Source organism: Siphateles boraxobius, unplaced genomic scaffold (assembly GCF_051911475.1).
Source record: "Siphateles boraxobius isolate OS27281-9 unplaced genomic scaffold, OSU_SipBor_1 138, whole genome shotgun sequence".
NCBI classification, from domain to species: domain Eukaryota; kingdom Metazoa; phylum Chordata; class Actinopteri; order Cypriniformes; family Leuciscidae; genus Siphateles; species Siphateles boraxobius.
In genome coordinates, this window is record NW_027508742.1 from 515001 (window position 1) to 530000 (window position 15000).

A 15000-nucleotide genomic window follows, 5' to 3' on the forward strand; every position below is an offset into this window, starting at 1 on the left:
AGTGTGTTACTCATAGCCGGAATATATCGGGTCTATTCCCAGCAAGCAATAGTCGTCATTTTACCGTCTAGGTTAAAGCTGCAGTCGGCAAGATTTTTTTTATCATATTCACTGAAACCGACACCATGCTCCGACAGAACATCATAAATCAGCCGGTTTTAGAAAAAAGCAAGCGCTTCTCCCTCCACCTAGAGCTGTTATTTGTTTCAGCGCTGGGCTGTGTGAGATCTGACTGTCAATCACAGTTCGATCACACGCCACAGATCACCCCCCCCCCCCCACGCACGTTACAATACACACACACTGACAAGCACAAACTCGATGGGAGCGGGGGGATTGAGAGTCCCCTCAATGTGCCAGACTTGCCGACTGCAGCTTTAACTATAGACCCGATATAGTCCGGCTATGAGTAACACACTTCTAGCCAAAATAACCTTGATTTTGGTTACATCTCGTTTTTGCCAAAATAACTTGTGAGATGTTTGATATTCCATCATGTAAGCAAAGTCGACAGTGATTACAAGACGTTTGGTTTCATTTCTTAGCTCTTTGTTGTCTAATTGATGACTGGTCTATTCTTGAGCTCTGGTTTAGCGACTATACAATTTTCAATGACAGCCCAATCTTTGCCTTGTGTTAGCCTAGACGTCTGAGCTGTGTTTGGATGGCCATTAGACGTCTTTTAAAAGCAAAATTGCTTGCTGGGTAGTTAAGCTAGACGGTGGAATGACGGCTTCTTCCTGCTGGGTGCAGAGCGCCTGCCGCGGACACAGAGAAGAGCAGAGACTCTCGGCTGAGCGGCTTCTTCAGCCTCATCAAGCATCGCTCCTCCACCAAAGCCACGCCCACCAGCCCCACCCCCGGTGCCTTGGCAACTGCGACAACAATGATAACGGTCTCCGTGACAACAGCGGAAAAAGATGCCCCGTCCCCAGAGACGGTCGTGACCCCGGAGCCTGTTGTGCATGAGGTCAAAGGTCACGTGCAGGAGGGCGTCAAGCGGGGCAGTCCGCTGACGGGGCGTCACATGGGCGCGCAGGTGCTCGGCAACGACCTGCTGCTGGCGGAGATACGGGCCAAACAAGAGAAGCGGAAGAAGGTGGGTTTCACACGCTCGTCAACACTATGATCATATTCAGTCTGATCACATATAGATTTGATTAGAAACCACTGATAACCCTTGTGACGTAAACATGAGCTGATGATGATGATGTCACTCGCAGGCAGGGGTGTCTCCATCTGCAGCATCCAAAGCTGAAGCTCCTGATGAAGGTGAGGTTATTGTGTGTTTAAGATGATGATGATGATGTTGATGTGTAAAGTTACTGACAGAAGGCCATTGCAACCGCATAGCAACACCCTAGCACCCTCCCAGAACACCATGCTGTAGCAACCACATAGCAACACCCTAGCAACTTCTTAGAAACCACCAACAACACCACAGCACTGCAAAACAACCCCATAGCAACACACTGGCAACCACCCAGAATATCCTAGCACCTGCATAGCAACACCCTAATAACCTCCCAGAACACCACGCTGTAGCAACCACATAGCAACACCCTATGAACTTCTTAGAAACCACTAAGAATACAATCTCACTGCAAAACATCCCCATAGCAACACCCTAGCAACCCTCTAGAGTACGCTAGCACCTGCATCGCAAGTGCTGCTGCAGTTCACTTAATGGTCACCCACAGGTGTCACCAATATCAAGGGTTTCTGAATTCTACATATAACCCCTTTAAAACTACTTCACAATACTTCAGAACTGTCTGGTCAGGCTTTCTCAGTTTTTATTTTATTAAGTTATAGTCTGTGATTGAGCAGGTGGAGATCGTGGACACACGACACCAGCCGTCCAGAAAGAGGCTCAAGATGAACCTGCAGCCAGAAAACTCAAACACACACCTCAACACACACACACACCTGAACACAAACTCACACCTGAAGACACCCACACACCTGCACACACACACACAGCTGAACACACACCGTCATCAGAGCACCGCTCCAGCCGTCCATCCGTGTCGTTCAGCACCTCTGACTGCATCAGTGAGTCACACACACACACACACACACACACACACACACACACACACACACACACACACACACTTGCTCACAAACACACACATACATACGGTGAATTTTTAATGCTTTAAGCTTTGATTTTGTACTTGTATTACTGGATTATGGATTTTCACTCATCCGACCATTAATGCTTAGTGAGAGAACACGTATCTACCTCTGGCTTCTACTTTGCTCTGTTCCTGAAACGTCTTACCATGGGGACCAACGTTATCTACGTCTGGTTTGCACTCATCTGGATTCTATCAATAATCCTCCACCAACCTGTTGCTGGTCTGTACCAGTATTCAGTCGCCGAACTCCTCTGGATTCGCCATCTACATGGATCTCGATCGGCTCCACTACATCCCGATATGGTCAGCGTTCATCCTTTCCGCCGGAGATACATCCACCGCGGGTCACGTAGGAACTATCACTATGGTAAGTCCACTGCAATTAAATCCTTCTGGTCCAATTCTCGCCGTCGTCCTCACAGGAATTCCAGCCGGGCAGCTGATCATTCTTCGCTGGCCAGCCTAGCCAGGTCGGCTAATACCACATATGGATGTGGCAACACTACCGTCAACTTTGGCTTCCTTAATTTTCGCTCTCTCACTGGAAAGGGTCATTTTATTCACGATCTCATCAATGATCGTGACCTTGATTTTATGTGTTTATCTGAAACCTGGCAACAGCCAAATGACTTTTCCCAAATTAATGACGCTACTCCTCCGGGGTTTGTTTACCTTTGCAAACCACGCGGTTCTCACGGAGGAGGTTTCGCGATAATTCATCGCGAGAAATGGAAAGTCTTGCCGGAGTCTTTGGTTTTTATATTACAAGGACCAACCCCTAACGATCATCACATCAGTCTACCGTCCCCCTAAGCCACACAAGGACTTTTTGCTTGAATTTTCGACTTTGCTCACTTACTTATCTACACTCTAATCTAATGTAATAGTGCTTGGGGACTTTAACATTCATTTGGACAATAGCAATCTTCTTCTCACCAAAGACTTCTCATCTTGTCTGGGCAGCTTTGGATTTAGTCAATACAATAATTGTGCAACTCATTCCAAAGGTCACTGTCTGGATTTACTGTGCTGCTCTGGACTTACTCCTTTTAACTGTGCAATTGACAATCTCCTTATCACCGATAATTTTTTTATTTCTTTTAGTGTTTATACTTCAGCTCTTCTCTACCAAACCAACCCGGTCTATCTCCTTTAGGAATATCAAGGACATTAATCCTGATACTCTCTCCGCCTGCATTGATAATATTCCCCTGCTGGTCAATAACTCCTTACCGGATGACCTGGTTACTCACTATAATGATCAATTAGCTTTTATTTTAAACTCTCTTGCTCCAGTTAAATCTCGTTCGGTTTCTTTCACTCAGTCTGCTCCCTGGTTCACTCCTCAATTCCGGACTTTGAAAACTAAATCCAGACTGCTCGAGCGCCTTTACAGGAAAACTGGTCTTGCTATCTATAAAGAAATGCATAAAGCTCATATATCGCATTATAAGGACTCAATTGCAAAAACTAAATCACATTATTACTCTGGTCTAATTAACTCCAATAGAGACAACACTAAGTCACTGTATTCCATACTTAATAAGATTCACCAGCCACTTGATTCTTTTCCTTCGCACATGTATTCTACTGCCACTTGTAATGACTTCTTGACATCCATTGTCACATTGATCCTAACATCCTTCCCTTTTCCTCATATGATCCTCCCCAACCATTACAATTATTATCCATTTTCCAACTTCCCAGTCTCTCTGAGATCGCTGAAACAATTCGTAAGTCTAAGCCTTCTACCTGTTTGTTAGATCCCCTTCCCACTAGTTTGGTTAAATCTTGCCTTCCCTCCCTGCTCCCCCTTATTTCCATCATTATACATGCATCTCTTACCACTGGTATTGTTCCTCCACTCTTAGGGTTAGGGTTAGGGTTAGGTCTGCTGCTGTCACTCCGATACTTAAAAAGCCTGGTTCAGGTCCAAATATTTTCAATAATTTTCGTCCCATTTCTAATTTACCCTTCATTTCTAAAACTTTAGAAAAAATAGTTGCTGCTCAACTCCACACTTACCTCACCCACAACTCGCTCTATGAACCTTTTCAGTCTGGATTCCGTCCACTACATAGCACAGAAACTGCACTCCTCAAAATAACTAATGATCTTCTCATTGCAGCTGATTCTGATCTGTTATCCATCCTGGTTCTCCTTGATCTGAGTTGGGCCTTTGACACAATTTCTCATCCCATTCTCCTTCATAGGTTATCCTCCATTGGCATTGTTAACACTCCTTTACATTGGTTTCAGTCCTACCTATCCGGACGCACTCAGTTCATCACTATCAAATCCTTTAGTTCCCAGCTGTCTCCAGTTACCTCAGGCGTGCCACAGCGCTCTGTCCTGGGGCCAATCCTCTACATCACATACATTTTAACACTTGACAATATTTTCCGTAGATTTAACATTCAATTTCACTGTTTCGCGGATGACACCCAGCTCTACCTTTCCAGTAAACCAAATTCCATATTTCCTCCCTCTTCTCTCATCTCCTGCATACAAGAAATAAAATCCTGGTTAAGTTCTAATTTCTTAAAATTGAACCCTGATAAAACAGAACTTCTTGTCATTGGCACTAAAAATACACTCTCTAAATTTGACAGTTTTTCTCTCCTAATTGATGATACCGCAGTTTTCCCCTCCCCTCAGGTTAAGAGTCTGGGTGTCATCCTCGACAGTACATTATCTTTTCAATCTCACATTAATAGCATCACACGGTCAGCTTATTTCCATCTCCGTAATATCAACCGTCTCCGCCCTTCCCTTACCATTGACTCTGCTTCCATCCTTGTTCAAAGCCTCGTTACTTTACATATTGACTACTGTAATTCTCTTCTTTTTGGTCTCCCTCATAAAACCCTACATAAGCTTCAGTTGGTCCAGAATTCGGCAGCACGTGTTATAATCAAACCTCCCTTTTCTCACCATATTACTCCTATTCTTCTACAATTACATTGGCTACCGGTTCAACGTAGAATTGAGTTCAAAATTCTCGTGCTTACTTACAAGGCCATCCATAATCTTGCTCCTCCTTACATCTCTGATCTCCTCCATGTTGTTACCCTGTCCCTTACTCTCCGATCTTCTTCTTCCACTCATCTCTCTGTTCCTTCTGTCCGCCTCAGTACTATGGGGAGCAGAGCCTTCTGCTGCTCTGCACTCAAACTGTGGAACTCTCTTCCATCTCACATTAGGAACATAAACTCGCTCACAGAATTCAAATCCATACTCAAGACTTACCTGTTCATAATATCTTATTTACTGTGAACATCCATTGTCCTGTTTACTTGTATTTGTGCTATGTTTTGTTTTATTTTATTCTCTTGATTAATTTGACATATTCTGGTGTTTTACTTTGTACAGCGACCTTCAGTGTCCAGAAAGGCGCTTTTAAATAAAATGCATTATTATTATTATTATACACTCACACACACACACACACATACACTCACTCACACACACACACACACACTCTCTCTCTCTCTCTCTCTCTCTCTCTCACACACACACACACACTCACTCACAAACACACTCACACACACTCACTCACTCACAAACACACTCACACACACACACACACATACACTCACTCACACACACACACACTCTCTCTCTCTCTCTCTCTCTCTCTCACACACACACACACACATACACTCACACACACACACACACACTCTCTCTCTCTCTCTCTCTCTCTCTCACACACACACACACACACACACACTCACTCACTCACTCACAAACACACTCACACACACACACACACACACTCACTCACTCACAAACACACTCACAACACACACACTGTCCTCTGACTCAGTCATGTCTTCTGTCGTCAGTTCCTCCTCATTTGGATCATGTCCCAGAATCCCCTGCTCTGCCGATGCTGTCGGTCACCGAGGGGGCGGAGCCGGGTCCTGTCAGTCACTGCACAGAGGGAGGAGCCTCATCTGCCCCCCGTGAGTTTCATGATGTGTAATTCATATCAGAAAGTCTTCCGCTGATACTGACTGTTGGTTGTGCCTGCAGCTCCTGAGTCTCCTGTGTTCGACACACACACCTCACACACACTGAGCGTCAGCCGCTCCATCTCCTGCGTTCATTCCCGGACCGACCCAGAGGAAGGCGACACCGAGCGCCAGCGCACCAAGTCCCTCCCCTCGGCCGCTCCGGCCAATCACAGCCCGTGATCACTTCTGATTGGCTGATGTCTGCCACTGCAGTGGCTTCTACTGTACTTTATATGTTTTAAAATATTAAATCATTTCTTTTTGTTTTTTTGCATAATTAAATCATTTCTAGTTAAACCTGAATGCAGGATTATGAGCTAGATCAGTGCTCCTCAATGAGGGGCCTCAAAAAACTTGCAAGATTACTTAAAATATTTATCAAATTGAAAATATATATTAAAATGTTTATGTTAAAAACACAAAAAATCAAATTGTATTTTGCTCTCATCCAGTGTTATAACAGTATTATTGAGATACAGTTATAGTCTTTTTTTAAACATTTGAATCAGTTTTTATTTAAATTTTTTTTTTTTTTTTTAAATATATCAATATAGTTTACATACATTTTTATTTAATTTATTAGTTCATCAAATTATGGTTAGTTTTATTGTAGTTATTGTTATTTCATTTATTTCCTGTAACGATATGTTTTGTTATGGATTCAGGTAATTATAATAACCCTGTGCCTTTTATTCAAGATCAAACAATCAGAATCTGGGATTTTCTGGAATCAATAAATCAACTGTAGTTCGTCACTTTAACGATCAAAGTGTTTGTTAATAAAAAAGTTTGAAATCAATCATCATTGTCATAATTACAGCACAGGAAAATAAATATGAGGAATTATAAACGTAATTCATCGGCGGTGAGATTCTGAAGTGTGTAAACAACTTTTTAAAAAGGAGTATAAAATCAAAACAATTTTGATTATTATAAACAAATGGAAGTCATTGATTTTTCAGTAGTGTCATAATCTCAAGGGTTCTTCAGTGTCTAATATACACTGTTATTTAAAACTTTGAAAAATAATTTTTACAAAGATTACTGGACATTTTACAAGAAAATACTGTTTCATTCTTTGTACTTAAAACTTCACGTTTAATTTAATGTCCCTGCTAACAAAAATATAAGAAATATTATTTCTGAATGTTCTTAAAAACATTTTTTCTTCATTATGCAAACATTAATCATCGTATCATGTCTTCAAACATCATGGAACGTTACATTTGAATGTTCTCTGAACGTTCTGAATCAAAGTAGCAACATTTAAAAAACATCAGACGAACATCCAACTGAAATGATGTATTAATAATGTTTTTGTGCTAACATTATTAAAGATGACTGAACAAACGTTCTATTAATGTTACCGGAAGAATGTTCCCTGTTCTCTGGGTTATTACTTGCTGTTTCTTTGATTATTTGTATAGAAAAATATTACTAGAAGTGAAAATGATTTAAAGTAACATCCATCTTTTTCATTGTAGTGTGTGCGTGCATGTGTGTGTGTGTGTGTGTGTGTGTGTGTGTGTGTGTGTGTGTGCGTGCATGTGTGTGTGTGTGATGTCGTCTGGGTCTGTTTAGATTAGAGGAACCTGTTTGGATCTGATGAATTATTGATGCACTTCTGTATTCTTCTATCTGTTTGAGTGTGTGTGTGATCATGAGATGAATGTAGTTTTGCGTGATCAGCGCAGCTGTGGAGTGTGTGGGTTTGCTCTGTGTGTGTGATTGTGTGTTGTCTCCAGTGACGGATCATTATGTGGGTGTAATTGTTGCCCGGAGGAGAGGAGGAGCTGCTGATGCTCATGATGAGCTCGAGCTCGACTCTGATCATCAGTCATGGAGAGTTTCTGCAGCGATCTGACCGCCACTGGCTTCCTCAACAGCTGGACTCAGTTCGACCGCGACGGTGAGCTCACACACCTCACACACACCCGACGGGGAGCTCACACATCTCACACACACCCGACGGGGAGCTCACACATCTCACACACACCTGACAGGGAGCTCACACATCTCACACACACCTGACAGGGAGCTCACACACCTCACACACACCCGAGGGGGAGCTCACACATCTCACACACACCTGACAGGGAGCTCACAAACCTCACACACACCCGACGGGGAGCTCACACATCTTACACACACCCAACGGGGAGCTCACACACCTCACACACACCTGACAGGGAGCTCACACACCTCACACACACCTGACGGGGAGCTCACACATCTCACACACACCCGACAGGGAGCTCACACACCCGACGGGGAGCTCACACACCTCACACACACCCGACGGGGAGCTCACACACCTCACACACACCCGACGGGGAGCTCACACACCTCACACACACCCGACGGGGAGCTCACACACCTCACACACACCCGACGGGGAGCTCACACACCTCACACACACCTGACGGGGAGCTCACACACCTCACACACACCCGACGGGGAGCTCACTAACCTCACACACACCCGACGGGGAGCTCACACACCTCACACACACCTGACGGGGAGCTCACACACCTCACACACACCTGACGGGGAGCTCACACATCTCACACACACCCGACAGGGAGCTCACACTACCGACGGGGAGCTAACACACCTCACACACACCCGACGGGGAGCTCACACACCTCACACACACCCGACGGAGAGCTCACACACCTCACACACACCCGACGGGGAGCTCACACACCTCACACACACCCGACGGGGAGCTCACACACCTCACACACACCCGACGGGGAGCTCACACACCTCACACACACCCGACGGGGAGCTCACACACCTCACACACACCCGACGGGGAGCTCACACACCTCACACACACCCGACGGGGAGCTCACACACCTCACACACACCCGACGGGGAGCTCACACACCTCACACACACCCGACGAGGAGCTCACACACCTCACACACACCCGACGGGGAGCTCACACACACCCGACAGGGAGCTCACACACCTCACACACACCCGACGGGGAGCTCACACACACCCGACGAGGAGCTCACACACCTCACACACACCCGACGGGGAGCTCACACACACCCGACAGGGAGCTCACACACCTCACACACACCCGACGGGGAGCTCACACACCTCACACACACCCGACGGGGAGTTCACACACCTCACACACACCTGACGGGGAGCTCACACACCTCACACACACCTGACGGGGAGCTCACACACCTCACACACACCTGACGGGGAGCTCACACATCTCACACACACCCGACAGGGAGCTCACACACCTCACACACACCCGACGGGGAGCTCACACATCTCACACACACCCGACAGGGAGCTCACACACCTCACACACACCCGACGGGGAGCTCACACACCTCACACACACCCGACGGGGAGCTCACACACCTCACACACACCCGGCGGGGAGCTCACACACCTCACACACACCCGACGGGGAGCTCACACACCTCACACACACCCGACGAGGAGCTCACACACCTCACACACACCTGACGGGGAGTTCACACATCTCACACACACCTGACGGGGAGTTCACACACCTCACACACACCCGACGGGGAGCTCACACACCTCACACACACCTGACGGGGAGTTCACACACCTCACACACACCTGACGGGGAGCTCACACACCTCACACACACCCGACGGGGAGCTCACACACCTCACACACACCCGACGGGGAGTTCACACACCTCACACACACCCGACGGGGAGTTCACACATCTCACACACAACCGACGGGGAGCTCACACACCTCACACACACCCGACGGGGAGCTCACACACCTCACACACACCCGACGGGGAGTTCACACACCTCACACACACCCGACGGGGAGTTCACACATCTCACACACAACCGACGGGGAGCTCACACACCTCACACACACCCGACGGGGAGTTCACACACCTCACACACACCCGACGGGGAGTTCACACACCTCACACACAACCGACGGGGAGCTCACACACCTCACACACACCCGACGGGGAGTTCACACACCTCACACACACCTGACGGGGAGTTCACACACCTCACACACACCTGACGGGGAGTTCACACACCTCACACACACCTGACGGGGAGTTCACACACCTCACACACACCTGACGGGGAGTTCACACACCTCACACACACCTGACGGGGAGTTCACACACCTCACACACACCTGACGGGGAGTTCACACACCTCACACACACCTGACGGGGAGCTCACACACCTCACACACACCTGACGGGGAGTTCACACACCTCACACACACCTGACGAGGAGCTCACACACCTCACACACACCCGACGGGGAGTTCACACACCTCACACACACCTGACGGGGAGTTCACACACCTCACACACACCTGACGGGGAGTTCACACACCTCACACACACCTGACGGGGAGTTCACACACCTCACACACACCTGACGGGGAGTTCACACACCTCACACACACCCGACGGGGAGTTCACACACCTCACACACACCCGACGGGGAGTTCACACATCTCACACACAACCGACGGGGAGCTCACACACCTCACACACACCCGACGGGGAGTTCACACACCTCACACACACCCGACGGGGAGTTCACACACCTCACACACAACCGACGGGGAGCTCACACACCTCACACACACCCGACGGGGAGTTCACACACCTCACACACACCTGACGGGGAGTTCACACACCTCACACACACCTGACGGGGAGTTCACACACCTCACACACACCTGACGGGGAGTTCACACACCTCACACACACCTGACGGGGAGTTCACACACCTCACACACACCTGACGGGGAGTTCACACACCTCACACACACCTGACGGGGAGTTCACACACCTCACACACACCTGACGGGGAGCTCACACACCTCACACACACCTGACGGGGAGTTCACACACCTCACACACACCTGACGAGGAGCTCACACACCTCACACACACCCGACGGGGAGTTCACACACCTCACACACACCTGACGGGGAGTTCACACACCTCACACACACCTGACGGGGAGTTCACACACCTCACACACACCTGACGGGGAGTTCACACACCTCACACACACCCGACGGGGAGTTCACACATCTCACACACAACCGACGGGGAGCTCACACACCTCACACACACCCGACGGGGAGTTCACACACCTCACACACACCCGACGGGGAGTTCACACACCTCACACACAACCGACGGGGAGCTCACACACCTCACACACACCCGACGGGGAGTTCACACACCTCACACACACCTGACGGGGAGTTCACACACCTCACACACACCTGACGGGGAGTTCACACACCTCACACACACCTGACGGGGAGTTCACACACCTCACACACACCTGACGGGGAGTTCACACACCTCACACACACCTGACGGGGAGTTCACACACCTCACACACACCTGACGGGGAGTTCACACACCTCACACACACCTGACGGGGAGCTCACACACCTCACACACACCTGACGGGGAGTTCACACACCTCACACACACCTGACGAGGAGCTCACACACCTCACACACACCCGACGGGGAGTTCACACACCTCACACACACCTGACGGGGAGTTCACACACCTCACACACACCTGACGGGGAGCTCACACACCTCACACACACCTGACGGGGAGCTCACACATCTTACACACACCCCACGGTGAGCTCACACACCTCACACACACCTGACGGGGAGTTCACACACCTCACACACACCTGCTTCTGTGCAGATAATGGGTTCATCGACGTGAAGAGCCTTGGGGAGTTTTTACGGAGCGCGATGAAGACGCTGGAGACTGTGAGTAAAATCAAGCGTTTGTGTTTCTTAATTTACCATCAATGACATTTGTTTTGATATTTTGTATCTAAGGGTACGTTTACACGACAACGATATGCTTAAAACGGAGAAGTTTATCCTTTGAGTTTTTCGCATACACACAGATCTGTGAAAACGACTAAAAACGCTGTAGTCTGCTGCCAGGCCAGTAGATGGCGATGAAACACTATAAACTAAACACGCAATACGGATGTGCATGACATCATTGTCTTCAGAGATTCACGTTTTTGTTGTTTACACGGAGACCGTTTTCAAAAACTTGTGTTTTCAGGCATCAAAACGCCATTGTTGTGTAAACGAACGGCCAAAACGCATAAAAAGTTGTCCGTTTTAGTTGAAAAAGGTGTCGTGTAAACAGCCCATAAATCTGCTGTTAAATGATGTATCATTAAAAAATTTGGAATAATCAAGATTTGTTAATGTTTTGAAAGAGTCTCTTTTGCTCACCAAAGCTGCTTTTATTTGATCAAAAATACTGTAAAAACAGTGAAATATTACTATAATGTAAAACGCCTCGGTTACGACTGTAACCTCGGTTCCCTGAAGACGGAACAAGACGCTGCGTTGATTGACGCTGAGGGAACGCTTCGCGCGATGACGCCTTGAAACACATGTGAAATTAGTCCAATGGTGTGGCGTAACGTCAGAGGCGTGTGACGTCATGAACCAGGACACTATAAAGCTGCCCGAAACACAGCAGCGCTAGCTTCGTAAAACTCTGAAGTCGCTGACAGGCAATTAGAAGATATGGCAAGTTGACGCAGCGTCTCGTTCCCTCTTCAGGGAACTGAGGTTACAGTCATAACCGTGGCATTCCCTTTCAAGGGAACGTATATAAGTCAAGTCACCTTCATTTATACAGCACTTTTAACAATATGGACGGTTTCAAAGGAGCTTTACAGTGATAATAGGAAATTAAAGTAACAGAGATTGTTTAGGCTTTACAGGAGCTCTAGAATAAAGTTATTGTCCAGATAAAGTTAGTTTTGATTGATTCACTTCCGTTGTAAATATCATTAGTTATTAACTTAGCGGCCGCTAAGACGACACCGTTCTAACAGAAAACCCTTAATGCGCTCAGGCCGCTCATCCGCACAACAGTGTCTTGCGGCTCAAGAACAGAAACATTGAAATGGGTTCCAAGGTACAGGCGTTGAATAATCAAAAAATAAACAAGTTAAAATCTCTGCGCAAACTTCAAAAGCACGAATATGTGTAAATGCTGATGGCGTGTACGTGTGTTACGTGTTCAGGCTTTAGATATGTGCGTTTGAATATATATGTGTGTAGGCGTGTAGTCTTTCTCTGCAAACTGACCTCAACAAACTACTTGCCTGGCCTTAAAAATGTGTAATAAATTTTTTTTTTATCGCTTTCATCTGTCCATGCGAACCACAATTATTTTGACAATGTTTTGACAACATTTTGATAACGTCTATGGGCCCTTTCACACCTCCCGGACCAAACAGACGAAATTTGGTCAGACGAAAAGAGGTAGTCTCGGTCCGGATCGAACTGAACAAAGGTGTGGTTCGTTTCTAGTGTGAACGCTGTATGCACGTTCTGTATGTTTCGGACTTTCAGAGCATTCACAGGAAGTTCCGGTGGTTCTCGCGAGATTGCTTGCAGTCTTCTCCTGCTTTCCTGCCGGCGACGATAAAATAAAACGCTTTGATAAAATGTTCGCTCAACGAGGACGTTCATTTGGCGAGTTTGAACTCGCCTCGAGTATAGCTGGTGCTGCAGGCGGTAATGCCGTAATAATAACAGTATAATGGCAACGATATGAGTCTGTTCATTTATTCTTGTGAAAGTTACCCGCCGAATCACAACACTCTGACGTCAGACGCACGTCCGTTTACAAACCAATGAGTGTCGAGTTGCAGCCCACACAGATGATGACGACAGGATGCAAGTATGTCATGTAAAGCTCTTTAGTGTGCTCGCAGAATTGCAATGTGAAACCAAACCAAAACTTACCGATGTATAAAATGTATCAAAACATGAACTTTGGTTCGGACCCAGTTGCTATAGCAACGCCAGCATAGCGACAACTGTGAAATCATAAGAGCAACACTAGGACGAGACGGGACCCCGGTGTAGAGACCAGGTCCAAAGAGTAGAACCTGACGAATGTGTGCAGTGAGGAGCACCCTGAGGAGTACCCTGAGGAGTACCCTGAGGAGCACCCTGAGGAGCACCTTGAGGAGCACCTTGAGGAGCACCCTGAGGTGCACCCTGAGGAGCACCCTGAGGACCACCCTGAGGAGCACCCTGAGGAGCACCCTGAGGAGCACCTTGAGGAGCACCCTGAGGAGCACCTTGAGGAGCACCCTGAGGAGCACCTTGAGGAGCACCTTGAGGAGCACCCTGAGGAGCACCTTGAGGAGCACCCTGAGGAGCACCCTGAGGAGCACCTTGAGGAGCACCTTGAGGAGCACCCTGAGGAGCACCCTGAGGAGCACCTTGAGGAGCACCCTGACATTGAGGAGCACCCTGAGGAGCACCTTGAGGAGCACCCTGAGGAGCACCACAGACGCCCGGAGAGCCTCTCCTGGAATAAGGGCTTGGAGGCGCTCCCAGCTCTCATCTATCCCGCTCTCATCGAGTGGGATAGTTTCACCAGCCACATGCTCATTCTCCACAGATGCAGGGATCCAACATACGAACAGCTGTTCAGGGCTGTTTCCCGAAAGCATCGTTCGCCAACTATGGTCACAAGTTCTGTCGTTATCAGCACTGTGTTACCCGAAACCATCGTTCTGATGAACATTCGCAAACAGCATCGCAGAGGTGTGTGTGTGAGCGACAGATCTCGAGCTGCGGTTAGAAACAGGACGTGCTCGAGTGTGTAAGAACGATCTTAAGATTTAATCTGTAAATAAAGCAAAATAACTGAGAAAAATTAGAATTATTCCTCAGATGTTGTGTCTGTGATTTACAGCAAAACATCTAACATTAATTCGACCTCAAACAGATTCATTAAA

At 47.6% G+C, this 15000-nt stretch overlaps 2 protein-coding genes across 2 annotated transcripts in view; both read left to right on the forward strand.

The window, feature by feature from the left end:
- LOC143738117 (F-actin-uncapping protein LRRC16A-like) overlaps nucleotides 1–6962 on the forward strand; it is a 47937-nt gene extending 40975 nt beyond the window's left edge. The window contains exons 33-37 of the mRNA XM_077230038.1: nucleotides 754–1099; nucleotides 1224–1272; nucleotides 1831–2055; nucleotides 5993–6112; nucleotides 6183–6962. Coding sequence (XP_077086153.1) covers nucleotides 754–1099; nucleotides 1224–1272; nucleotides 1831–2055; nucleotides 5993–6112; nucleotides 6183–6343 — 901 coding nt within the window. The 3' untranslated portion in view covers nucleotides 6344–6962. The remainder of the gene's footprint in view (nucleotides 1–753; nucleotides 1100–1223; nucleotides 1273–1830; nucleotides 2056–5992; nucleotides 6113–6182) is intronic.
- Nucleotides 6963–7872: 910 nt separating this feature from the next.
- The window catches only part of LOC143738118 (secretagogin-like), a 16301-nt gene continuing 9173 nt past the window's right edge, over nucleotides 7873–15000 (forward strand). The window contains exons 1-2 of the mRNA XM_077230039.1: nucleotides 7873–8072; nucleotides 11907–11974. Of these exons, the coding sequence (XP_077086154.1) occupies nucleotides 8003–8072; nucleotides 11907–11974 (138 nt within the window). The 5' untranslated portion in view covers nucleotides 7873–8002. The remainder of the gene's footprint in view (nucleotides 8073–11906; nucleotides 11975–15000) is intronic.